Consider the following 26,836-nt stretch of genomic DNA (forward strand, 5'->3'; position numbering starts at 1 on the left):
TAAGTTCACAAAACTTTGCTTTTTATTATTTGAAACTGGAAAAGGCTCCTTGGGTAACAATGATCAGGTGTAAAAGTAACACACAGGGCTTGCTCAGCTTTCCAGAACCTGCAGTGAAGCAGGCCAGGTGTTGATTTTATGCATCCCATTTCTCTCAAAGCCACTAAGAAAAGAACAGGCAAAACCCCAGCCCTTGGACAGGTGAGGTGGTTAAAATGCAATTTATCATGTTCCACATGGATAGTTGTGGTGGTGGATGTCCAATGGTTTCCCCCCACTGCCCTCTGTACAAAGCAGGGATTTAAGTTTCACCTTCATTTTTAATACTTTTTATAGAGACTTATCCACACTCAAATCCTACAGGAAATGCCCAGATTAATCCATCAGTGTCATGTTAAAGTGGTGAGTGCAAAATACACATGGGAAGGGGGAAGGGGGAGTAATCAATGACAAAACAAAAGTGCAGATTGCTTTAATTAAGCTAATGAACACAGAGCCAAGTGCTCTTTGCCTCAGAAGTTCCAAGGATTGCAATCCAAACAAAAACCAGCACCACACATTTCAGTTCAGCACACAAAGCACCCCAAGGTCAGTGGCACTCCCGGTCTGGTGCCTCTCTCTCCCCCTGCACATCCCAAACAATTCCCTGTCCCACTGGCAAGGGCAGCAGGAGCCTTTGGAGCGCAGAGGATCGGTGGCCACGTGAGCAGCCAGCTACAAGACAGAGTTAACACATCACCACTCCCTAAACTAGCAAGGTGAGCCTAAACAACCCATTTCCACACAACACCCGACACTCCCATCAAGTTCCACTAGGTTTAAATGAATAAAAAGCAAGAAAAAGTCATCCTTGTTGAAAAGTGAACACGGAGCCAGCTGTGGTTGGGGCTTTTCCTGGGAGCTGACACCTCCAGGCACACAATTAGCACACAATTCCCTTTTCCCCAGCACACATTTCCTAAGGAGCTGCCCTCCCATCCCAGGGCAGCTGCAGCAGCTCCACCACGGAGCTGACACCCAAATTCACCAACAATTCCATCCTTTTTCCTCCTCCTCAGTGAAATCCAGCCTGACAAACCCCCGTGGAGGGCAGTGAGTCCCCCACAGCCTGAGCAGAGCACATTCACAGCCCTCAAACCAGGCAGAACAAGGCAAACAAAGTGGAGCTTTGATGTTCCTGTTTTCCAGCTGGCCAAATCTGTGTGTTCTGACAACACAGGGAGCAGGATGGAGGACCAGAACCCATCCCACATGAACCAGACACTTGTCCCCAAGCCAGAACTCAGCCCCCAGGTCTTGCAGTGGCCACTGGGGCTCTGCCACCTCCCTGCAAAGGCTTTGTTTAATCCAAAAGGCTCCTGCCAAGAGTATTCCTACCCCTGACAAGTTGTTTTCCATCCTCGCCAGCGCTTTCCACCCATCTGGGCTGAAGGAATCCAGCCAATTGTCCCCAAGATTTCCTGCAGAGCCACAAGGACGAGGAGATGTCAGCAGCAGAGATTTCTCACCATCTGCAGGGCCCCAGCACACATTATCCCTGTCAACAGCTCTCTCAGAGATCCCAAGGGCTGCACAAGTGGGATTTGGGGAAGCAGAGGGGAGCGCAGAGCAGTGCAGGGCTGGCACAGGCTGCACCCAGCACAGCCCTGGCCTGGCAGCACAGGAAAAGCAGGAGCATCCCCCCCTCCACGGGGGAGCAGATCCACACTGCTGCTCCTCAATGTCTCCCCTTTCCCAAAGGTTCCAGAGCTGGGAGCTTTGACTCCATCCTGCCTTGCTCTGGAAGCAGTGGCAGAGCCATGCACAAAGGAACAGGCACAGGAGCATCCCAGCATTCCCAAATCCAGCTGCACTGGATGCTTCCTTCAGCCAAAGCACAGGGAATTTTCTTCTGAAATGCCACAAAAGCCTGCCAGGCTTGGAGCAGCAGAAGGTGAGAAAAGGCATCAGAGGAATATGAATACAAAATTTGCTATTTCCTTTGCTCCAGACAGAATGGAGCCAGGGGGTACCTGCAGTTTTCCCTTTAATCAGGAATTATCCTGACATTTTGAGGCCAGCCAGGTGAGTTATAAATAAAAAGATGCCACTACAGGGGCAAGGCAGAGCTGGGAAAATTCCCACAGGGCATCAGCCTCCACCCAAGCCCTTCTCTCCAGCCAGCCAAGCAGGTTTGGCCACCAGGAGACCCCTGGCACTGCCACTGGAAAGGTTCAGGAGGGACAGGCAGCCTGCAGAAGAGCAGATGCACAACCTGTGCCAGCAACAAACAGGTGACACCTTGCCCAGGTGACAAAGGACAGAGGCTACAGACAGATCAGTACCTGGGAGAGGGGCTCAAGCCTCAGGTACTTGCAGGGCAATCAATGCAATCTAGATTTTAATCTCCATTAAAATAAAATTAATTGTAATTTAAAAGTTAAAGGCAAAAATTATTAAATCAGTAGTGTGAAACTTTAGGATTTTTTTTTTTTGGTGGGGTTATTGAAGTGGGGAGGAATCTGCAATCAGAGCTACAGATGCAGCTGAAGAAGAGCTGGTTTTAGGGCCAGACAATGGGAACAGCTGCCCAAGGGGACATCTCCCATCCCTTTGGGCTGTTAGAACACCAGGCAGAACTGCAGCAGCCTAATTCCAGCAATTCCAAGATCAAATTCCAAGATCAACAAGCCACTGAGATACCAAATCAAATCCTAATCACAGAATCATTTAGGATGGAAAAGACCTCTGAGATTGAGTCCAGCCATTAACCCAGCACTGAACACCTCCAGCTATCCCAGAAACCTGAGCAGGCAGGAGCTGTGCACGGAGCTCAGCAGCTGCAGCACGAGGCTGAGATGCCCCATGCCAGCTCCAGGCCCCCTCTGTGCCCATTCAAGGCACACAGAGCAGCCCCTCCCTCTCTGGGATCCCAGCAGGTTCTTCCCTCTGCAGGAAACCCCTCAGCACCACCCTGCCCTTCCCAGCCTATTCACCAGCCTGAAACTGCTCCTCACCCCCAACACTGGGGCACTCCTCACAAAGCTGCAGGAAACAAAGCAAAGAGTGCCCTAAACCACCTTGAAATTCCCAGAGCTTTGGAGAACTCTATCCAGAGGGACAGGAATGAGTCCTGTGAGTGACAGGAGCTGCTGCTGGAGCCTGGCTTCTCACACAGCTGGGGGAACACGTGAGAGCCAGAAAAAGCAAAAAGCCCTTGTGAGAGTGAGAATAAAAGCTGCTCACAGGCACTGGAACCAGGCAGGGACTGAAGCTTCTCCACAGAAGGGACCTGAAACCTCCCAGAGCAGGTCCAGACACATTCACAGACCTAAAACTGCAGAGATGGAACAGCAGGGGTTTGTTAGACACTGATCTGGGGAGAAGAGAAGGGACCTGGAGTTTGTCATCACAGCCAGAGGGCAGCTGCAGCAAAGGGCTGAGTTAGTGCTGGTGGTTTCCAGCACCACTCCCAGCCTGGGGATGAGCACTGGGCAGGATTTTCCTGCACAGCTCAAGGGAACCTGCTCCCCTGCCTGCAGCACACAATTCCCACTGGAGCTCAGATCTGCCACAAAACCATCTGGGATCAGAAAGGGAAAAAGGGCTCTGGGAGTGGGGCAGCAGCACCCACCACTCCAGGAGCCACAGCAAACCACACAAGGACAACCCCTTGTCACTCTGAAGGGCAAACCTGGGCAGGAATGGCAGCCCTGGGGTCACACAGGACAAGTGGCACCTTCTGAGCCTCCTGGGCTCAGCTCACAGCTGGGCTCCTTCCTGTGCCTTTTCAGAGCCACTCTACAAGAGAAAACCTTTCAGGTACAAAGCAGTCTGAACACATCAGAGCTTTTGCAGTTTAGACCCATCTCCAGTCCCACAACCAGCTTCTGCAAGGAGAAAAAATCATCTCTGGTCTCATCCAGACCTGGAGCTCCAGGGACAGCACATCCAGCAAGCTCCAGAAGCCAGGCCAATGCTGCACACACTCATCTGCAGTGGGGATCCTGCCCTGGCTGAGGGAATTCTCCAGGGGAAACCACACACTGCAATTAGCAAGGATGAAGTTATCACACCAACCCCTCCTGGCAATGCTGCACCCACAGAAAGGCTCTGGAGAGGAGGATGTGCTTTGCCACTGCCTGTTCCTCTGTCCAGCTCTGACCAGAAGTTGGTTTTGTCCCAAAACATTTCTTTTTTTTGCACTAAGGAAGGTCTGTTCCCTCCTCTGCAGGATCCTTCAGCTCTCCAAAGCACAGCCTGGCAAACAAGGACTGCTGGCAAGCAGCGTGGAGTGGCACAGAGGAAAGGGCACTCAGGGATGGCTGAAGTGGGATGTGTGTACATTTGGGGTAAAAAGGCTTTATTCAAAGTGCATGCTTCTATCCAGAGGTACCGAGAGCGAGGATCCCCGGCCAGCCCGGCTGGGGAGCGCAGCAGCCTTGGCCACCCCGAGCCCTGTCCTGCACCACAAACACCCCTCAAGTAGCCAGGAACTGAATGTTCTTGAGCATCTCATCAAAGGCCTCCTGGGAGGGTGCCTGGGCGTTCTGGAAGGAGACCTTGATGCGGCTGTAGAGGCTGAAGGATTTCAGCTCCAGCCAGATGAAGCCGAAGCGGTCGTCGTCGAACAGGACAAACACCCCTGGCGTCCTCTCGGGGCTGGTGAAGCCGTGGCCAGCAATGAGGCCTGTCCCATAAAAACTGCCAGGGGATGAGGACAAAACAGGTGTGAGAACAGGCAGCACCACCCAGTGTTCAGTTACAAATCAGCACAAAACTCTGGTGAAGGCACCGTGACAGAGCAGCGAGATTCACACTCGGTTTTTCTAGTAAGACAAGGAACTCCCCATTGCTATTTGCAGGTTCCTGCTTTGGGTTATCCCAATTAGCACCTGCACACCAAAGCTGGGTTTTTCAGTAGTGCAGCCCCCAAACCCATCTGAGATTAACTTGTGCAACTCAAGGATCAGCACAGGCTCAATCTCCCAGGAATGCTAAGGCTTTTGAATATTTCTCAAATGTTGAGAGCGTGACCATGAAGAGGTGAAATTCAAGGGAGAGAAAAATCTAAAAAGCAGAAAAATCTACCAGGACCTGAGGAGGAATAAAGGTCAGTCAAAGCTCTGAGCAAGCAGCAGGTGGAGCAGGGCTTTATCCAAACACAACTGAGCTGTGACAGCAGGAGCCTTCTGGGATTAACCAGCTCTGGGTAGGTTTTTCCATGAGCACAGATGTTTGGCTGAAGGTCACCTGTCTAAGCCTCAGCTTTTGGGCTCTTTTTCCACACTTCATTTAGTGTGCTGCTTCACCAACTCCAGCTCCCATTCAGCACAGCTCTCTGCATGCCTGCACCTCCTGCTTGGGCTGCTCAGCACCTGCCAGGGCCGCCCCAAGGCACCAGAGGCCAGGGAAAGGTGGGGGAGAGCACTGTGTTCCCACAGCCAAGGAACATGAATGACACACATGGGAATGGGAAGCAGCTTCAACAGTTCTAAATATATGAACTGAGCAGCTCTGGGACATAAAACACACCAAAAGAAAAAGAAAGGGGGTGTGTGGAATTCAGGAGAGGTGCCAGCTTCTGAAGTAAATCTAGCAAGGAAGTGGGATGGCAGATGACAGCGTGGTGAGAGAGGGAACAAACCAAAGCCTGGGAAATTGGGTAGCAGAGGCAGGAACCAGAGATTGTGGACTCCACATCCCTGGAAATGTTCAAGGCCAGACTGGACAGGGCTTGGAGCAACCTGGTCTAGTGGAAGGTGTCTCTGCCCCTGGCAGGGCTGGAAAAAAAAATGGGATTTTAGGTCCTTTTCAACTCAAACCATTCTGGGATTCTGTGAAATCTGAGCCCAAGGGGCTGGGAGATCCACAGGCAGGTAAAGGGCACACAAATACAGGACACACCTCAAAGATTTCCCCTTCCCTTTGAAAAATGAATCAGCCATAAAAGCAGCAGTTACCAGACTCGGCAGGTCCGGGGATAATCCTCATTCCTCGATATCACTCCCGTGGGCAGCACGAAGGGCTGGGAAGCTGGGGCCTTGTCCTGGGTCGTCCCCTCCGCCCCAGCTGCAGTCTCTTCCCCCTCAGCACCTTCTCCTGCCAGGGGGCTGGCAGGCTGGGAGGCAGCCTGCTGGGAATGCTCCTGCTCCTCCTGCCTCTGCTCCCGCTGCTGCTCCTCCCGCCGGACCTGCTCCTGCACCTCCAGCACGATGCGGGACAGCTCGCTGAAGTCACGCAGGGTCTCGATGTCAGGCAGCTGCAGAGGGTGTGCCAGGTCTATCTCCACAGTCTGCTGTCCAGCTGGGATGTTGGGATCTCCCTAGGGACAGGAAGGAACAGCACAGCTGCACACACCAGTGCTACAGAGCCACCACCTGAACTTGTTAATAGTTCACCCTGTTCTACAATCACATTAAAAAAACCCTGCTTGGATCTTTTTTGCCATCTCTGCTTTCCCCCTTCCCAGAAGCAGAATTTTAAATCAAAAGCTGTGTACTTGCAAGGGTGAAAGAAAGTCAAAGCTGCAGCTGCAGAATCCCTCCCTGCAGGGAGGAAAGGAGCTCCCCTGCCTGACTTCAGTGAAGAGCTGCCAACATTTGGTACCTGCTCCTCACACACACACAGGGGATCTCCAGTGACCTGCTACCAGCTGCTCACAGAAAGCAGCTGGAAGGGAGAGGAAAGGAAGGGGGAGCCAAGAGAAATTTTGCAGAGCAGATCCTGGTCACTGTGTGTGTGCTGAGATTCACCCAGTGCCACCAATCTCCGCAGGGAACAGCTCCCAGACAGAAACCTCTCCTGCACATCCACTGAGAACACTTCCACAAGCACCTGAGAGACAGGAAAATGCACTCACAGTGATCTTAGTGCCCTTGGCCTTCTTGCCATGGAAGCTCAGCATGACAATCTCCAGCCCGTGGCTCCCATAGGTGCCTTTGAAGAGGCCTGGCTGGATGAGGTCCTCGGGGCTGCTGGGGGGGAGGTAGATGCGCCGGTACGTCAGGCAGTTGCTGTGCAAGAGAAAAACATCACACAAGTCAAGGAAAAACCCTTCCCAGCAGCACTGTGTTGGCATTCTGCTCCTCCAGCAGCTTGGGGATGTTGTCAAGACAGGCAGGATCTGTGTTTGCAGCAAGCTCAGGATTTGCTTTAGAGCTCTGCGAGCACTTCCTCCCTCCCTCCCTCCCTGTGCTGCTCTCCCCACCATCCTCGTGAGCACAGCAGGAGATTCCTGCAGCAAGGAAACTTCCTCAGCCCTTGAGATTCCCAGAGAACCTGAGAGTGAAGCATATTTAAACATCTGCTACAGTGAGGTGGCTGCTAATAGAAGCTTGGAGAGCTGGTTAAAATCTCCAGTTTCTCAGGGACTCTCTAATTCCTGCACTACAGAGCACACTGACTAATATGGATAATAACCAGACACTCCTTGGGATCACAGGCATTTGCTCTGTCTTCAAATTAAACAGAGTTAAATGACTCAAAAGCACCTTACTGTGCATAGTTATTGTGTAGAACTTGGAATCCTATTCCTACTGCTGTCATTCCACCTCATCTCCCTGTACAGCTGGGAAGCACTGCAGAGACACAACATTCCTCTGGCTGTGAAAGCCCATGGAAAACCTCATCTTGGGGGAAAAATGCTTCAGAGTGTGCAGAGTGTGAAGCTGCAGCAGCCCTTACTCATATTGGCTGGTGTAGATGAACTTCATCAGGATGAGCTCCTGCATGTGTTCATGGAAAATGTCCTCCAGAGTCCGACCCCACTCCTCCCTCAGCCACGTCCGGAATTCCTGCAGCACCAGGAGAAAAGGGGGGGGATGAGGTCACTTCAGTGATGTGCCCCAGGATGGCTTCACTGTGTGGCACTGTGACAGCACATTTCACTGGCAGAGCCACAGACAGGGCACATCCTCTGCCAAGGACAGGGAAACATGGCTGGATTTGGGAACAAGCACGTGTTGGCTTGGAAATATGCTGAACAAAGAGTGATTATGGTGATCACACAATAAACAGGCTCCCCTTCAAATCAATCCCAGGTAGAAGCATAAACCTCCTCAGAATAAAGGCATGAGCAGGGCCTGTCACTGCAAAGCAGCTCATCTACTCTTTCTCTCACAGTACTCATTTGTGTGCCCACAAGCTGACTCCTGTGCCCTGTCCTGACATGCTCAACATAAAAGAAAAAAGCTTTTGAAAAGCACTGAGGGTTTAGGAGGTTAAATCCTGCTGATTTAATACTGATGCATCTAAATCCAAAGGGTGCTTTGAAAGCATCTCCTGAAGTACCCCAACTGCAGCTCTGACAAGTTAATACCCTGCCATGAGTTGGTGTGATAACAGCTTACACTGAGATAGCAGCCTGCCAAGTGATATTCCAAACCTGCCTCCTTTATCTTCCCAAGCCAGATCCTCCAATTTCCATAAAGCCACGCACACTTAACGTGGTGCTTTGAAAGTATTAAAGCATTTCTCATCTGCTCCAGCACCAGAAAACACTTAACTAAACCTTTCACCCAGCTGTTTCCCATTAGCAGACAGACATTTTACAGCATTCCTCAGAAAGCAGCTGAAGTATCAGATTTGTCACGTGGAACCAGCTGGAAGCAAACAGCAGTACCTGGCACAGGTATTCATCCTGCCATTTATACCTGCATTTAAACACAGCTATTTCAGTCAGGAATCTGCCTTGCTGGCTACAGCTGACACACACACAGGAGAAACAACCAAATGAAGCTTTTAATCCCTCGAGCAAGGCAAGCAGTGGGAAGGTGCCTCACTGACCAGCAGGTATCCAAGTGCAGCTGGTGCTCACTGAGTTTGAAGGATCTTAATTACACAGACAGCAATGGCACTGAGATCAGTGCCTGGAGTGCTGCTGATGGCCAAGAAGTGCTGCTGACCCTCCCTGGACAGGTCTGCCACCAAAACAGGAGGAAGGCTGAGGCTCAAAGAGTACCTTGACACAGAAAACTGCCTGGAACAGGGAATGAGCCAAAAGCTCCCAGCCTGGGGGTTCATAGCTGCCCAATCACACAGAAATCAGAAGGGCAGCAGCTGAGGGCAGATCTCAGGACACAGACACACAAAGGGGCTCAGTGCAGAGCCCTGGCAGAGCACTCACCTCCTGCCTGCCCCCTGACATCCGGTGGTGATCGGTCTGGTTGCACTTGGTGGAGAACTCATCCTTCTTTACAATCTGTAGTTACCAGGGAGGAGAATTGAACAGGTTACACACCTGTCTAGAGATGCTTGGGATGATGTAGCTAAGACTGCTCCCAGTAAGCAATTCACAAAGCAAACATTACTGGATTTACTACTACAGAGAAATCATTCACTGCTACCCAGTGCAGCAGCTACAGAACAGAGAAATAAAAGCAATAAAACCTCAATGCACTCTAATGAAAATAATAGTTTTAAGCTGCTTCCCTATTTCAGCTTCCTCCTATAAAGCAAATCTGTCAGGAAGCTTTTCAAAGCATCCAATGGATGCTGCATCCCCTTCTCAAGGTCTCACCGTGGAGGGAGATGCAGAACAGGTCTGTGTCTGCCTGGGCACACTCAGCAGCTGCCCAAGGCCAGCTTACACATCCCTTCCCCAGCCTGTGCACATCCTGGTGCTCCCAGCCCAACAGCCTGGCTGTGCCACTGCCAGGGAACAGATTCAGAGCAGGGAACAGCCCACACAACTTGTCAGACACATAATGAGTGTAAAGCTGCTGCCCACACACACAGCAGGGTGGTGAAAGCCGTATCTCTGAAATAACATTCTCCCAGCTTCCTGATGGATCCATTTCCATTTCCAAGGTGCACACACAGTGCTGAGGGAGGCAGAGCAGCTCACCTGGATGTGGCCATTATGAGGTCCCTTGTGGCCATACATGCACTCCACTGTGGCACATTTCCTCTCCATGAGGTGGATCCTGAAGAGGGGCTTGAATCTCATGGGATCATCCACGTGAGGGTCATGAGGGGGCAGGTACATCCAGCCAATGATGAACAAACCATCCACCTGCAGAGGGACAGGACACACAGCCCAGGGCATCAGCTTGGCAGGATTCCTTAGGAGTCTCTCTGAGGCCTCTTGTGGCCCAGGAGCTGCAGAACAGTTTGCTGCATTCCCAAACAGCTTTCCAGCCATTAACCCAGACCATATGCACTCCCAGGGTGAGGAGGGTTTCTTTACAAGGCTTCCTGCACCACTGGAAAAAGCTCAGACCTTTATTGCTGCAAATGACTTGCCTGGAGTGCAGCATCCAGAGGGAAAGACCACACAGCAAGTCAGGCTCTAATTGGTTTGAGAGCTCCTGCTGGCAGATATTCTGCTTCCCATGACTATCCCTGCTTTTTGGATGAGGAATTATTTAGTTTTATTACTCAGAGAACACAGGAAGCAACTCTCCTCTACTGAGAGGCACAAGGGGCAGCCCCCTTCCTGCACACCTACCAGAATCCTTTCCCTCAGGATAGGGCAGTTTCTCCTATATAGGCAGGATTGTCTCAGGTCTCTCTGTTTGGAGAATAAGTCTTTATAAGGTCACAGGGGAAGCCCTGATGCAGCTGGATGCCCCCTTACACCAGTTCATGCACCAGGATCTTGCAAACCCCAAAGGCCTCGTGATTTGTTCTGCCTCAGCTGGCAGCTGGTGAACCCTGGTGCAGAGAATGAGGGCTCCAGGGACACTCCTGCCTCAGCTCTCACAGTTCAGATCAAATGTTGTTCATTAACTGCTCTCCCAACAGCCCCAGAGCTGCCAGGCTCCACAGATCTTGCACCAGTGTCACTCCACACCTGATGCACGAGTCTTAGGGCTGGGGTAAAGGTTTGCCAACCACACAAAGCCCTTTGCAAAAGGTTCAGCTGCAGGCAAAGAAAATGAAGTAAATGAACAGATTACTGTGCCAGCCACTGGAATATCAGTGTCAAACTCTAAATCAAGCCTTCCCCTCAAACACTGATCATGTTTTCACCTGCTCCTGGGGCAGTTTGGAGTGGAGCTGAAATATAAAAGAATTTTCTGGTGATTATGAGAATGCCAGAACCATTCAGGCTGGAAAAGAGCTCCAAGACCATCCAGTCCAGCCTGTGAGCAATCCCCACCCACAGCAATGAGTGCCACAGCCACTCCAGGGATGGGGATTCCTCCTTGAGCAGCCATCTCCTGTATTTAACAACCTTTCCTGGGAAGCAATTCCTCCTGATGCCTAACCTCAGAGAAACCAGCAAAGAACCACGGAGCACCCTCTGTGTCCAAATCACCCACTTGAGGCTGACTGTTCAGACTTGTTAGTGGTCTGGGAATGGCTGCCAGGTGTGGAAAGTGTAAAAAAGCAGCTCTGAGGCCCAAAAGGGCCAGGATGAGGCCCTGACTCACCACCACGTTGAGCAGTCCCCCGTAGGGCCCGATGTCCGGCTGCCACAGTCCCAGGATGTGCCGGTAGCGGTGCAGCACTGGGGAACAGGGAGACACTCATCAGCACATCCAGCCCAGGAATGGCATTTTGGGACTGAAATCCCTGCTGCCAGGCTGCACACAGCACCCACAGCTGCATTCACTCAGGAAAAGTGACTGGGGGCAAGCTGAGCCCTCCCCCAAGCTCGCACACGTTTGTGTTCTTTATTCCTGGCCCCGTGGAAGGGCAGAACCACCTACCTCAGGAATTCCCAAAAAATTTTTGCAACACAGTGCCATTAATGCAAATCACACAATATAACCAGAGCTGAAAACAATTAAAAGCATCTGCCACCTCCAGTTACCAAAAATGCACTCAATGCTTCACACTGCAAAGCAACAGAAAATAGGGAAGGGCAGGAAGGCAGGAAGGAACAGGGAAATCGGAGGATTTTGAAAGCATTTCACTGCCTTGTGTAGACAAACTTGGCTCCAGAGTTAAACATCCTTAGAAACAGCCACTGGGAGCATGGGCAAAGCACTTGGATCACTCCAGCTTGGGAATCTGGTGGTGTGGCCACATCAGTCACAGCCTTAAAAATTGTACAGAAGCAGCTAAACCTCAGCAGTGCCCAAAAGCTGCTTCCAAAACCCACTCAAAATCTACTCCAGCAGTTGAGGCTTCCCTGTTTCTCATCTCAGAGCCAGCTGCCCCTCCAATCCCACCTAAATAGAGGAATATTCTCAGCAAGCAGGAAAAAAGGGCTTTTACAGAATGACCTTAAACCTCCTGTGGTGAGGAAAGCTTAGAGATATGACCCACCTCCAGTCCTTGCACAGCCATTCCTCCTGTCCATCTAATTCCCTTTTGTCCATCTGGTCTCCTCACACAACCAGCAACCTTCACAAGAAGGGATTACACACTCTGGCATTCTGGGCAGGAACAGCAGCATGCACATTGTTTCCATGAAGATATTTCACTGATATTTCAATGGCCATGGCCAACTCAGAAGGCCACAGTAACTCTTTGTAACCTCCAGGACTCAGGACTGGCTTGAATAACAGGGTTGGGTTTGCATTAATTTAAAAGAAGAATTGTGTTTCAGTGCAGCTGCTCCAGCAGCTTTGCTGCATTAATTACTTCAGACAGCAAGAGCTACAGGAGTGGTTTTATTCCACCAAAAGCAAGAACTTCCACAGGAGTTGAGGATGGCAGGGAGGGATTTCTAGAGCTGCTGCCAATTGGCCTGGAGGAGCCTTTTTCCTGGGCAGTAAACAATTTCAGACTGGCCTGGTTTCACCCAGGGAACCAAGTGCAGCACAAACAACACTAAGGCAAGCAGGCAAACCCCAATCCCAGCTCAGTAATTACATGATAATTAATGGCATGAGCTGCTCCACCCACCACACTCTGCCTTCTACCCTGTCTGCCACAGAGCTGATAAAACCCAGCCATTTTTAATGTATTATTATTTTTTAGGACAGAAAACTAAGCTGTCCCGGGGGATGAGGATGTCCCTCCTAGCCCAGCTCCTGTTAGCAGCAATTTCAGGAAACAGAGCTGAGTTCTGAACACAGGAGGCAAAATAAATGCCATTCACTTCCAGAACTTACTGGGGAAAATGCTGGTGCTTGGCCAAAGGCCCAAACAAGTCTCAAAACACAGCTCAGTTTTCAAGGCTGGGCTGTCTCTGAGCTCTAGCAAAACAGCAGCTAATATTAATTGCAGGGAAAACCTGATGAGTTCCAGCTCTGGCTCCTCCTGGTAGGAGACAGGATGGATCTGGCAGTTGTTTCCCTTCCTGCTCCTCGAAAGAAAACAGCACTTGGGGTTTTTCTCCAAGCTTTTCCACTGCCTGTGCTCAGTCCTGGAGAAGCCTCTTGCCTATCTGAATTTCTGAGTCCACATCCTGCCAAATGGAGCAAAAAACCACATCCACTGGGTGCTCCAGGACAGCCTTCACCCAGGCTGGATAATCTCCACGTTCCACAGCAGCTCTGCACACCCTTCAGATGGGAAAGGGGCTTGAAATCCAGCTGGGAATGGCCTTGGGAAAGCAGGGAATGCCAAGCTCCCACTGACAAAAGGCTGCCTGGGGCATGTCCTGACCCAATCCACTGCAATTCCCCCAGACTCCTCGATGCAGGAAGGTCTCTAGAAGCAAAATGAGCTGGAGCAATGCAAGCAGTGCCCTTGGTTGGTGACACCTGACCTGCTCCTGGCAAGAGCTCAGAGTAATCCAGGGGAGCTTAAAGCCCTGGGGAAAGTGATCTGAGCTCACCTGGCTGACCCTGAGTGAACAGGAACGAGGGAAGAGTCCCATGGAAAATCCTGACAGCACAGGAGGGAAAAAGGGGAAATGGGCCATTGCATCCTAAACCACAGGGGCTCAGAATCACAGAATCATTTAGGCTGGAAAAGACCTTTAAGATCACCAATTCCAACCATCCAAGCTTTTCCCCAAGACAGAAAGGGCACATCAGAAATTTGGGGCTGCAGCTAAAGAAATAACAACTGAGGGAACAGCACTAAATGCCATTTAAGTTTGGAGGAAACATCCAGCCTCCAAAGGAATCCATCTTGCAGCTTGGATTTGCTTCCCCATCCCATCCAGCTCCAGAACAGGCATCCCAGGTTGCCAAACCTCAAACTTTGTCCCAGTTCTTGCTGTAGCCCTGCTGCTGCTCTGTCCTGACTCACATTAAAGGCACCACCTCCCCTGCACAGCCCCTGCTCAGTTGCTTCCCTCAGCACAGGGAATTGTGCAGCATCCACTCACTGATTAATGTGTGTGAAAAACTCCATTCCCAAGCAGCAGTGGGTTAGGAACTGGAGTCTGCCAAACTCTGCAGACCCAAAGGAGCATCAGACACAGCTCAACACCCCCTCTAAATAAACACCAAATAGTCCTGGCTTCCTTAATTGATGTAAACTAATCAGTCCTTCCCCCTCAATTCCTGCTGAACACTGAACTCCAAGGGTTTAACTATTCCTCCCTCAACACAACACAAGGAGGGGAAAAAAGGTTATCCTAAGTGAGGAAGCCAAATCACAATGTTTAAAACATTAGCAGAACGTTTCCTAGAGACAGAGATGGTGCTTAAAAGGATTGAGTGTGCAGGGAGGGAATTACTATGGGAACACTCAGCATTTTCCACTGGAAAGGGCTGTGGATTTCACTGTGAATCACCACAAAGCTCTTTGCCAGTCCAGAAGGAGGCCTCACCTGGCTATCTGAACTCCTTCCTCAAAGAAAGGAGCAACTCTCAATGAGCAGAGTGAGTGAGAGATGCTCCAAGAAGCCCCTGCAGAATCCCCAGCACCGCTCAGTGCCTGCCCTGCTGTCGCTGCCACGCCAGCGCTCCTGTGCCACGCTGCAGCCAGCCCTGGTGGCACGGTCCCTGCTGTGCCAGGGCCAGCCCAGTGCTTTGCCCAGGCAGGCAGGGAGGCAGGCAGGCAGGGCACAGTCCATGCAGCAGCAGCAGCAGCAGCAGCAGCAGAGGGTACGTACGGCAGGTGTAAACATCTCTGTACTCCATGTGCTCGTAGTCGGGCAGGATTCGCATGAACCGCCCCGACTTCACCCGGGGGTTTATACCTGAACAGACAGAGCAGGGTGAGTGCCAGCCAACTGTGCTCCACTGGCACCAGCAAACACCTCCATGGATCTGCACCAGCCACACAGGGAAGCCCAGCTCTCTCCTGACTTTGCTTCCAGTTGGTTCTGTCACCCTCAGCCTCGCTGAGCAGGGCTGCTCACACGGAGCTGCTCCAGGCTCCCACAGACATGATTTCCAAATGGCATCCAGAGAACTCCAAATGGGACCAAAGTCCTTCCTCAAACTCTGCACTGCTGCCTCAAGAAGACCAAGTCACTCCATGGGCTTTGGATTAGTTCTGCTTTCAGGCACTTCAGCTCAGTTCCCATTCTCCCCCAGCACTTCTCACAGCAACGCACTCAAGGAATGGAAAATGCAGTAATCCCAAATTAACTCCTCTGCAATTAAAGAGGTTTATGGGACAGTAGAGAAAATGGGGCGACACCAGCAGCAAAACTGTTCCTGGCACAGGGCAAAATGCAGAATCTGAGCATCCTGAAAGCCAGGAAGAGCTGCCAAGCATTCCCATTTGGGGTAACCATCCCTGCCTGGGATTGCTGGGTGCCTACAAACACAGATCTTCCACAGAAGGGCAGGAAAGGCCATCTCAGGGGTGGTCTCACACATCAAGCGTGACCCTTTGCTAATGGATGCCATGGATTTGAAAACTACTCATGGAAATGTATGTGTGAGACAGATTTGCTGCAGGTTATTGAATAAATAACCTGATTACACTCTGGAAAGCTGGAAACAATGGGAATATTCAGGAAAATATCCCACAGGCTTGTCCTCTCCCCAGCCTCCCTGCCCACAGCCAAGGCTGGGAGATACTGGGCTGGACAGTCACCACTGTCCTGAGCCAGTAAGGCCATTTTCACCCACAACATGTGCATAAAAAGCACTAAATACCACTTTAGGATCTCTGAACCATGGAAGGTATGTAGTGAAAAGGACTACAGGTCATGAAGAGGTGTTGTGCCACTTAAAAATGGGAATGAAGAGCTGAGATCTGACCTGGTATGTGCTGTGTGGCTGTCACCACACCAAGATGTGGGATTAAATGGGAATTTAGGGAGGTCTCAAGGATTAATGGGACTCCTTTGGGCACATTTGTGTGCTGGCTCAGCATCACTCAGCCCTCCCAGCCAGGAAAACGAGGCAGCTCCACCCCTAGTGTAGTGTGATAGGGAAAGAGAGATGCCAGGTGATGAAATAATTTTCCTGTGGATGCCCAGCACAGTTCATTAAAGATGGGATTCAAGCCCTTCCACCTGTTCTCCCCAGCTTTAAGATCAATGCTTGAGGTCATTGCTTCTTCAGGGTTCTAAAGGGTGCCACAGCCACAGCCATTCCCAAAACACACACACAGCTCCTGCCAGGCTCTCTTCCTTCAGGGAATGCTCATCCCTTTCCCACTCTCCTACAGCCATTTTCCTTTCACTGAGCTCAAAGCTTAGGAAAAATACCTGTTCATTCCTTAGCAAGATCTGAAAATAGCAAAAACATGATGAAAAACCCGCAATAAATTTCATTTAAAAATTCAATTCCATCCTCTTTTCCCACCAAAGGACTGAGAGGCAGAGAATAAATAAATATTTATTTAATACCAACTCCTGGTATTAAATAAAACTCCAAACATGTCAATTTCCCAATGAAACCCCCACAAGTCAGTCTGAACAACTTCTGCCATCAAAGTTTAATAAATATTCATCATTTCTGTGCTCTCAGAATTGGTGTTAAGCAGGATTTGGAATGGATTTGTCACTTACGTTTGGCGTAAACATCTCGACAGGACGCTCCTGTGATCTCCAGCTTCCTCAGGTTCTCACACACTCCATATTCTGCAACAACACAGCAAAAAAGGGTCAGCTCTGGCACAGAAAGGTTTGGAGCCTTGACATCAACTACTGAGATCTGATTTGTGCTTTCTTGAAGTTGCCAAAGCAGACCAAGAATCTGATTTTTGCTCGAAAAACCGGATGAGATTTTGTTGCAGAATCCAAGACATCTCACAAGCAATGCCTGCCACAAAAACACCATAAGGCACAAACACAGCCAGCAGAGTGCCAGCTGCTCACATCTCAGCCAGGAGGAGTGTGAAATGTGGGAGACATCCCCATTCCAGCTGGGATTGTGTGCCTGCTCCCAGCAAATCACCGCTGTGTGCAGCAATTATCTTCCCTCGCTGAGGTACCCGACAGGGAAAACTGCTTCTTAGGATCCTGAAGGAAAGGTCACAGGCTCAAAAAAGAATGAAACACAGACATAAAACAGGCCCCAGCATGTACAAATATGGTTACACTGAAAGCAGATCAGATTGAGACAGGGCTGCTGTGCACTCAGATGCCTTTGATTGCTTCCAGAATCCCCTGAAAACAAAGGGAGTTGGAGATCTGGGAGCAGCTTTGAAGCAGAAAATGAGATTCTGGTCTTTCATTTTCAGGAAGTCAACGTCAAACTTCTAAGAAACTTCAAAAAAAAAAAAAAAAAAAGCAAGTACTAATGTCTCTATGCCAGGAATTCTCAGAAGAGCAGAGGGCAAAATTGAGAGCAGGGAGATCCCAAAAAATCAGCAGTGACAATGCCACCCTGCTGCAGTGACCCTGACAGATCTCGGCACAGAGACATCAAAGACATCAACAGCACAGATCAAACAGCAGCTTTCCTCAGCAGCACAAACACCTGCCAGATATTTGACACAAAACTGTATCTCTGCAGACCCTCATCAAGCCATTAAATACAAATTTTATCCTCAGCTGAGCATCCTTGAATCAACAACTGTGGCTGTGAAGCACCACCTAATGCTGGAAACCTGCTGCAGGAGAGAACTCTGCTTTCAAATGTGAGAAAAGCAGGAGTTTCCCTGAATTAATTCAGCCTCCTCCTGTCTATAAATGCAAGCAAAGGATGAGGAAGGTTTACTGGCAGCCTGTCTCCAGGGAATACACATCCTGCACACCCTGGCTAAGCAGCAAGGGTGAGGGGGGCACAGGGCACAACAAACACGCTGCCCTTCACCAAAAAACGCCAAGGGCAGTGGCAGAATCCCTGCTGACCTCTGCAGGCAAAGGCAGGGGAAGCTCTGAGGGCTCTGAGCCCCAAGGTGGGCTGGGGAAGCACAATGAGCAGGGCTGGGCTGGCAGGAGGAACAGCCCAGCACAAACAAAGCTTTCAGTGCTGGGGCTCTGCCAGCTGAGTGCTGCAGAGCCATGGAGAGCCTGGCAATGCAGAGCCACCCTGGCAGAGCCCTCCAGGCCTCCCAGCTCCCCTCTGCACGGGAGGGAGTGAGGGGTAAACACATCCAAGGGATGGAAACACACCCAAGGGGTGCAGGAACAGTGTGGAATGTCCCCAGCTGACTGGAAAGTCCTTGGAAAAGGGCAGGAACAGCAAGGCTTGGGAACAGGCAGCTCTTGTGCACCTGAACAAAACTCACCTGGCCCCAGAGATGCCTCAGGTTTTGGCTTTTATGATTTTCAGATTCTGTGCTGCTTTAGTGTGTGGGTCTGGGTTCACATCAGGGGATGCTGAGCTCTGGGCACAGAGCAGGGACACAAAACAATTCCTGCTCCAGCTGGGCACCAAGGACAAATGATCCAAATCTCAGCCCAGGAGCACAAACCCCGTGGGCTGGAGAGAGAAAAACAAGGATGGGACTGCAGGGGCTAAAGCTGGAATGGGACAATGAACTGCAAGATGCAAATGGAGCAGAACTGATCCAAGGGAGAGACCCCGGGAGCGCTTGGGCATTTTGGGACCATTTGTGTTCATCTTGGGTTCATTTTGGGGCCATTTTGGGTCATCTTGGGTTCATTTTGGGACCATTTTGGTCCATCCTGGGTTCATTTTGGGACCATTTTGGTCCATCCTGGGTTCATTTTGGGACCATTTTGGTCCATCCTGGGTGCAGCCCTGCTGGGCTCTTGTGCTGCCCAAGGTGCATCCATTGAGGAGATGCTTTTAATAAATCCCTGTTTTATTCTGTAACTCTGCCCAGCCTCTGCTCCAGCTCAGCCTTCCCAAGGCATCAGCAGGACAGGTGAGAGGAGCCCTGGGCACTGCAGGCAGGGAAGGGATTTGGACTGCAAATCCCAGAGGAGAGCAAAGGGAGGAGACACCTGGAGGATCCTCCCCAAATGGAATCTCCAACAGCACCAAGAGTGACATTATTCCCTCTTCCCACAGTTCCCCAAGGCCTTCTCCCTAATCCATAAATCCCTCAAGTGAGTGCCATGGGAGATCCACCAGTTTCCTCCAAATAACAGGCTGGGAAAGGATTTGATGTCACAGCTTCATGCAAGGGCCCCTGACAAGCTGCAGTGAAATTTTATCAAAGCCAAGATGTTATTAAAGTGCTTGTAATTCCAATCTCACCTGAAAAGATTCAAATAAACTCCTTCAAATAATACAAAAATTGAGAATTTCTATAATGCTACACATTATTTATCACTAGATATTCAAAAGAGTATTATCAAGAAAAAAATAATCTCATCCTTATGTGCTTTAAGACTCATTTTATAACTAATTCTTATCCTGTTTTGGTCAGCAAACAGCTACAGAGAGTGAAAATGCCACAGTGATGGCTGAGCTCCATAAGTGCATTACTGAAGCTCTTCTGACCCAGCTGCTCACACCAGCATGGCCATTTTATGGGAAAAAATCAATCTTTTGGCTCACAGTGCCTAAAAAAACCCCCCTCCAAATACCATAAGCAAGAAAGGCCATCTCCTTTTAACCCAGAAGGCAAGAGGGACATAAATAAACAGTAAGCAGGGCTTCAGGATAATGAGAGAAAAATAAAGCTGGTAAGGTTTTCTTTACAGAGAACAGAAATCCCTTTCCAAGAAAGACATGAAGGGCTCGAGCTTCCTGGAAAATTCCACTTCAGTGCAATTAAATCTATTTTAAGGAAATGTATCTCAGTGCAATAGCTCACTGAGTAAAGTATTTTTATTTTAAGGAGTTAATAGTCACCAAATTCACACCCTTGGAAAATGGCTATTTAATCCTGCTTCCCAAGCAAAGATGGAAATTGGTTTTTCAGATTCCCAGTGGCCAGCTGGAAAGGCTGCTGCTTTAGAAGGAGTGCTGATTTCCCAAGCACAGGGACATGCTGCTGTTTCCATGGTCACATGCACGGGATTTTAAGGACCTGGAAAAGCAATCTCCATTTGCTATGAGCTGCACCAACACTTCTGCAAGTGCCATTTATCCCCTGCCCTGCTCCAGCCCTCCCAGGCCTCACATCCCCTGCTCCTCCCCAAAAGAAGCTGGGTCCCCTTCACCACCCTGCCAGGACCAGTGTGGAGTTTAAAAACAACCAAGGCTCTTCCATCCCAGGTTGGGAACAGCCCTGTGCTCACATCAAAGCCCAAATTCCTGCTTTTCTGCTGCCTTTCCCAGCATGGCAACCCCAGGGAGCTGCTGGAAGCTGTGTGGAAATGAGGATGTCTGGCAGAGCTTGATTCCCTTCACCATTACTGAACTTCCACTGTGTGCTGGCTAATCAAATCTTCCAATTATCCCTGGATAAATGCATGCTCACAAGGCTGGACATAGAACAGAGAGGAGAAAAACTCACTGGATTATTCCAGATACCACAAAAATGGGAGATTCTCAGGTTAGCAGCTCTGAAGTACCAGCTGGACAAATTTGGAATTGGCTTCTTGCTTCCAAAGGTTGAGCAATCAGATTTAAACACACTCAGTCCTCCCCCAAACACTTCTTCCAGGGGAAGGCTCGTGGCTACCATCAGGGAACAGGAGATTTGATCTGCAACAAATGCACCCATCTGTGGAAACCCTGCAGCACAGGAGGGGCAGCTTCAGCTGCAGCCAAGTCTGAGACTCCCTGAGGGGTGCCTGAGAGTGCTGAGCACCTGCCTGAGCACTGAGGAACAGCCAAGCACTGCCAAGCTGGGGTTTAAAGCCAGCAAAGGGCATCAGAGATGAAGAAAAGCCACAGACTGACACAGCACACAATGTCTTCACACCACACCAAGGGAGGCTGGAGCCTTGTGACCTATGAAAGCCACCAGCACTAGGGCACAGCTCTGCAAGAACTGGTTCCTGTTGTGGCAGAATTGTGCATCCAACTCCTGCATGAATGCCTTGGAGTCTTTTAAGAGCTGAACCCCACCCAAAAAGTCTCCTCATTTCCCACCCTTCTTTCCACACAACCTGAAGGTCACAAACTCCAGCACCTTGGCTGACATTTTCCAGCAGGCCCAGAAGCTGCTGGAGGCTGTTTTCACAAACAAAAGCCTTTTCTGCCAAGCTCTAGAACTGGTTATTCTGCATTGCTGGTCTGTTCCCAGGGTTTATGCTGCACCTGCCCTGCTCTGATCAAAGATGAAAGAAATGAAATATTAAAAATGGACTATAAGGTGTTAATCAAGGTAGGTCAGGCCACCAGCCAGGGTGACACCAGCTTTAATTCTGCTCCTGCTGCAGGGATCAGCAATCTCCTATTTATAGAAAACATGGAAGTGACTGCAACCCTCCCCTTGCCAAGGAAGCAATCCAGAGACATTGTTTACCCCAAACAGTTGCAATGATAAAAGGACAACAGCTCTGCCAGTGTCATCCCAGTTCCCCACAGCAGCAAAAGCCACTCCACTTTCAGGCAGACAAGTCCTCTGGACACTTGGGGTAATCACAGCATGTTTTGAGACTAATCCACAGCTGGGCTGGCCCAGGGCAGAGCAAGACACCAGCACTGCAAGGACTGAGGGCTCCATCCAACTTGGGGCACAGCCAGGCTGCTCCTGTCCAAGGGGGAGGGAAAAAACAGCCAAAACAAAGCACTGCAACAACAGCTTCTCCCAGAGAAGCTCCTCTCTGCTCTGATGATTTCAGGATTCTTCCCTGCCTCTGCACTGCTGTGCACTCCTAAAAACAGAAGTGGTTTTGCACAGGCAGCTGACAGCAAGATGAAGTTTCCCAGTTACTCCTGGAACACCGTGCTGGGTTTGGATGATCCTCGTGGATCCTTTCCAGCTCAGGATATTCTGTGATTCCAGGATCACCAGGAGGCTTCAGGGTGAATAAACCAGCAAGGCACACGTGCTCTTGTTCTGTTTTTAGGACATGCAGCCTCACAACAAGGCTCAGGCAGACATAAACACACACACACTTAAACACTGAGCTCGGATGGGAATAAAAATTGGTTTTGGAAAATATCACAAAAAACAATCACATTTTTTGTTTACATTTTATGCTTACCTATCACACCGTGTATGGCTGTGCAGAAACACAGCACAGAACATTTTAACCTTTAAATGTGTATTTATTTACCAACACCTGATGTTTACCTATAAAATAATGCCCAATTTTATCCTTGTGTGTACAACCTTTCAAAGTTGCAGTCCTACCTCAGCAGAGCATGCAAAGCACCACAAACAGCCTGAGAAGTCCAGCTGAGGAACTCTTGGAAAACCAGAGCTGGTTAAAAGGTTCAGAATCAGCTTCACCATGGTAGGAAGATTTTGGCCAGGAACTGCCCCTTATCTGTTCTGCAGAGCTTGGGCACCTGCCTTGGGTACAGGATCCTCCTCAGCCACAGCAGCAGCCACCAAAGCACTCTCTGACACTGCTTGGAATGGATATGTTGGCAAACTGGAGAAATTACATGCAAAGAGAATCAAAATTTGGTTTATACACCCCTCACCTGGCAGTTAGCTAAGGGGGCCATAGACAAAAGTGTTGTCTTGATACCTTCCCTTCCTGTCCAGGTTAGTTTTAGCCATAAAAATTCCACTGTTTCCTTAATTTCCTTAAATTTCAGCTGAGCTTTATCCATTGGAAAGAAAATCCACAGAGCAGACATGAATTTGATAAATAAATGTAAATCCCCATCAGACCTAATTCAGTGGGTCTTTTTTACAAGCCAGCCTAGCCTAGAGTTAGAAGTGACATAAATTTCTATATACAGGTTTTGCCAGGATCATAACCTATTAAAATAATTAATCAGTGAAGTTTTGCAAACCATTCATCAAACACACAAATCTCCGTGTCACTAGAGAAGTATAAGGAAAGAATTAACACAATCTCATTAGCCTGCCTCCTAAAACCAGTGTTAAATTATTGGGACAATGCTGAACTATGGAATAATGCTTTGGTTTACATTTTCCAGGTGCAGCCTTTGTGCCGTCCAAAGATTCTTGGATAGTGCTGATAAGGCACAAATTCATTCCTGCAAGGTTTCAGGCGTTCCACCAGATCCCACTGCAGGCAGCCACTGACATTCCCAAATCTCTCATCCCCGTGCCCTCGCTGCTATTAAAAACAGAAAGCAAACAGGAAAATACACATGACTTCATGTGCTGGCAGCAGGAGCGCCAGGCAGGATGGCAGCGTTTGGAGAGGATGAGCACAGCCAGGCAGACCTCGGGAGGTGGGACACGACTGAAATAACAAACAGAGGACACAGAGCCACAGCGCTGGGAGGAAGAGGATGAGGAGTAAGGAGGGAGAACCGCAGCAATCACAGAGGAAAAAACACCTCCCAGGCCTTCACAGTACTGCAGCACAGCATCCTGGCACCAGAGCATTCCTGGAAAACGCACACCCGAACCTGGAACCTCTCCACACTGTGGACTTCCCCAAAGGCTCTGTACTCCCACAAAGGATGCCCCTAGCCAGGCCCGGCCTCTCCGGACCCAGCTCCCGGTGGATCCCCGTGGCTCCAGGATCCTCAAGGTCTCCCCTTTCCTCCCTGGTGCGGGTGCTGAGCATTCCCAATCCTCGGGATGCCCCAAGGACACGCTACAAGGCGGCATCACCTTCCCAGGGCCTCTCCCGTCCCATTGCTCCGGGGGACACCCCCAGCTCGATGCCCTTTACCTCAAGTCAAGCGCCACCACCAAGGGCCCGCGTCCCAGGGGACCCGAGATGCGCTCAGGCCTCCTCCCCGCACACGTGGAGCCCTGTGAGCCTCGGCCCCAGAGCCCGCACCCCAAATCTGATTTATGCCCTGCACCTCCAGGCCCCAGCCCTTCAGGACCCCCAGCCCACCATCCCCTCTGGCACCCCCGGTGCGCTCCCGCACCCTCACGGCCGCAGCCGCGCTCCCCCTCGGCCCCGGGCCGAGCGGCCCCTCGGGCGGGCGGTACCTTCGCGGCAGCGCCGCCGCCAGATCGTGTCGGTGCTCAGGATGCGGCGGAAGGTGGTGCAGACTCGGGCCAGGCTGGGCAGGTCGGTACCGGGCAGGGAGCCGAAGATCTGCACCAGGAGCTCCGGGGGCAGCTCCAGCAAGGACAGCGGGGCCCGCCCGGCCGGGCCGGCCTCGACAGAAGGCGGCAGGGGCCGCCCTCCCTCAATGCGTTCTGCGGCTTCATCGTCCTCCGTGACGCCCCCACCTCCCGCTTCCTCGGGGTCCGTATCGGTGTCGGGCTCGCTGTCGGCGTTGCCGCGGCGTTGTTCCCTGGCGGCGCCGCGCCGGCGGCAGCCGCGGGCGGGCCCCACGCCGCACAGCCGGGCACACACGGCCATGGCCGCCGCCGCTCTGACGCGGCTCCGGGGGACCCCACCGTGCCGGCCGCTGCCCGTGCCCACCGCTGGCCCCGCCCACCGCAAAGCCCCACCAATCAGCGCCGCCAAACCCGCCGCTAGGCCGCGCCTACCGCGCGGCTCCTCCAATCAGCGCCTCCGCATCTAGCCGCGCCACGCCCCACGCAGGTAGCGGACGCTTGGTCAATAACCGACGCAACCAGCGCGCGCGCCCCCCAGCGGGCGGAGGGACCGTGCGCATGGCGGGGCCGGTGCCCGGTAACCGGCGCGCTGCGGGCCGGTGCGGGGCTGGGGCCGCGTTCGCCGCGTCCCGTCCCGCCTCCTGCTCCAATTCCATGAAAAAAAACAGACACTCCCTTTCCTTGGGAAAGTCTGGCTGAGGGAGAGGGGAGGGAAAAAAAGGAGGAAACCATCTTTGCCCCGTGTGAGGATCGAACTCACGACCTTCAGATTATGAGACTGACGCGCTACCTACTGCGCTAACGAGGCTCCTCGAATTCTACGCCCGTGCGCATGGCATTTATTCCTGCGCCTCCGCCTCCCCGGGCCCTTCCTGCTGTTTGCGTCTTCACCGCCATTCTCGGCGTGCTGCCTGAAAAACATCTTTCCTTACAAACATCTCCTTTTGTGCACCTGTTTTGATCGTTTCGTTATTTTTTTCCCCCCATTCCGTCTTTTCCCTGCATTTCTACCAGCCAGGCCTCAGATTTTTTGCAAATGGCTCCTCTTTCCCACAGTGTTTTGCAAGAAACAGCTTAGGTTATGTCTTTTTTTTTTTTGTATTTTTTATTTATTTTGGAAATGGCTCCTTTTTATTCCATGTTGTTCTGCAAAACAGCTGCAGAGTCCTTTGGGGTTCTTAAGCATCCTCATCCTGCTGGCCAGGAATAGACTGTGAGGGCTGTGCTGACAACAGGCTCACGAGGAGATCAACTTGCTTCCATATAATTAACAAAAATTAGAGGCAGCCTCGTTTGCTGTGAAGAGACGCTGTTCAGCTGGGATTTCTGCAGTGGAATGAGCTCCCTGCTCTCAGAGAGTGCTCAGCACAAGAGGGTCCCCAGTGATGCTGGCTGAAGTGCTGCCCTGAATCCTAATGCAGGGGCCTCACCCTCAGCGAGGGTCCCACGGATGCAGTCGCCATGACAATCGAGCAACAAATCCCCAAACTGGCAGAAGATGGGAAAACAGAGATTTAATTGATGCAGAAAGTCTGAGAGCATCGCCCACGAGAATCGCTGCAGGGAGGCTGCTCTGCAGAGCAAGGAGCCGGCAGAGGATGAAGGAGGAACACACCTTTGGACACTGTAGAATCCCACAATGGTTTGGGTTGGAAGGGACCTTAAAATCATCCCATTCCACCCCCTGCCATGGCAGGGACACCTTCCACTGTCCCAGACTGCTCCAAGCCCTGTCCAACCTGGCCTTGGACACTCCCAGGGGCAGCCACAGCTGCTCTGGGCACCTCCCACCCTGCCAGGGAACAATTCCCAATTCCCAATCTCCCATCCATCCCTGCCCTCTGGCACTGGGAGCCATTCCCTGTGTCCTGTCCCTCCATCCCTTGTCCCCAGTCCCTCTCCAGCTCTTCTGGAGCCCCTTTAGGCCCTGGAAGGGGCTCTGAGCTCTCCCTGGAGCCTTCTCCTCTCCAGGTGAGCACTCCCAGCTCTCCCAGCCTGGCTCCAGAGCAGAATTTTCCCAGCTTTTGGAGCATCTCCCTGACTCCTCTGGACTCTCTCCAGCAGCTCCACATCCTCCCTACCTTGAGGGCTCCAGGGCTGGACACAGAGCTCCAGTGGGATTTCATGAGAGCAGACAGAGAAGAAGGGAGCATCACCCTCCTTGACCTACTGCTCACAATCCTTCTGAGTCTCACCAGACCAGATGAGATGCTTGAGCTGCCCACAGATTTTGCCAAGGGTCTTTTGGGCAGCTCTTCTTGTCAGGGTCAGGACACCCTGATTCCCAAGGATCTGGACATGGGATGATGACATGATGAGTCCAGGCTGCCTGGCTCATGGTACAAACAACATTGCTCTAGCCCTGGGATGAGTAAATGCTCAGCTCTCCCCAGGCTGAACCGCTGCATTCCACCCCCTGACTCTCCCACAGGCAGGATGAGGTGTCATTTTTAGTGCTGTGCTAATCCTTTGGGGCCTCAGTGATGGACAAATGGAGTGCCCACAGCTCTGATTACATTACAAAATCTGCTCCAAGCATCTAAACCAAGGCACATGGGCAGTGAGTCATATAAAGCAAACATCAGAGCTTTGGAAATACGGCCGGAGCTGTTTTCCACCTGTAGGGAATCACGTGGCTTTTCCCACGTTCCATTATGCTCAGCTGGTACTT

General features: G+C 51.1%; 1 protein-coding gene and 1 non-coding gene across 4 annotated transcripts; both read right to left on the reverse strand.

The window, feature by feature from the left end:
• On the reverse strand, positions 1–24,541 carry FBXO31 (F-box protein 31). 3 transcript variants are annotated; one of them, XM_054640502.2, is made up of 10 exons: positions 24,088–24,541; positions 16,745–16,816; positions 14,888–14,974; positions 11,358–11,434; positions 9,827–9,994; positions 9,107–9,181; positions 7,666–7,775; positions 6,842–6,995; positions 5,943–6,304; positions 1–4,683 (listed from the first exon to the last, which is right to left on the reverse strand). In XM_054640502.2, the coding sequence occupies exons 1-10, from the start codon at positions 24,464–24,466 to the stop codon at positions 4,461–4,463; spliced, it is 1,707 nt and encodes a 568-aa protein (XP_054496477.2). In that variant the 5' UTR covers positions 24,467–24,541; the 3' UTR covers positions 1–4,460. The 3 variants fall into 3 exon arrangements, with proteins under 3 accessions (XP_054496477.2, XP_077041314.1, XP_054496478.2); XM_077185199.1 differs by lacking the exon at positions 14,888–14,974 and adding an exon at positions 14,975–15,229; XM_054640503.2 differs by lacking the exon at positions 14,888–14,974.
• A 359-nt stretch (positions 24,542–24,900) lies between these two features.
• TRNAM-CAU (transfer RNA methionine (anticodon CAU)) lies at positions 24,901–24,973 on the reverse strand. The gene has a single exon. It is a non-coding gene; the product is annotated as a tRNA-Met (tRNA).
• Positions 24,974–26,836: the final 1,863 nt, after the last annotated feature.

Source organism: Agelaius phoeniceus, chromosome 12, assembly GCF_051311805.1.
Source record: "Agelaius phoeniceus isolate bAgePho1 chromosome 12, bAgePho1.hap1, whole genome shotgun sequence".
In the NCBI taxonomy this organism is placed as follows: Eukaryota; Metazoa; Chordata; class Aves; order Passeriformes; family Icteridae; genus Agelaius; species Agelaius phoeniceus.

Coding starts and splice junctions, on each gene's coding strand:
- FBXO31 (XM_077185199.1), bottom strand. CDS start 24,466: ATGGCCGTGTGTGCCCGGCTGTGCGGCGTGGGGCCCGCCCGCGGCTGC. Junction 15,230..16,744: donor TCGAGATGTTTACGCCAAAC/GTAAGTGACAAA, acceptor TTCTTGAGGCAG/CAGTGCAGAGTTTGAGGAAG. Junction 4,684..5,942: donor CCCCGGACCTGCCGAGTCTG/GTAACTGCTGCT, acceptor ATCCCCTGGCAG/TTTTTATGGGACAGGCCTCA.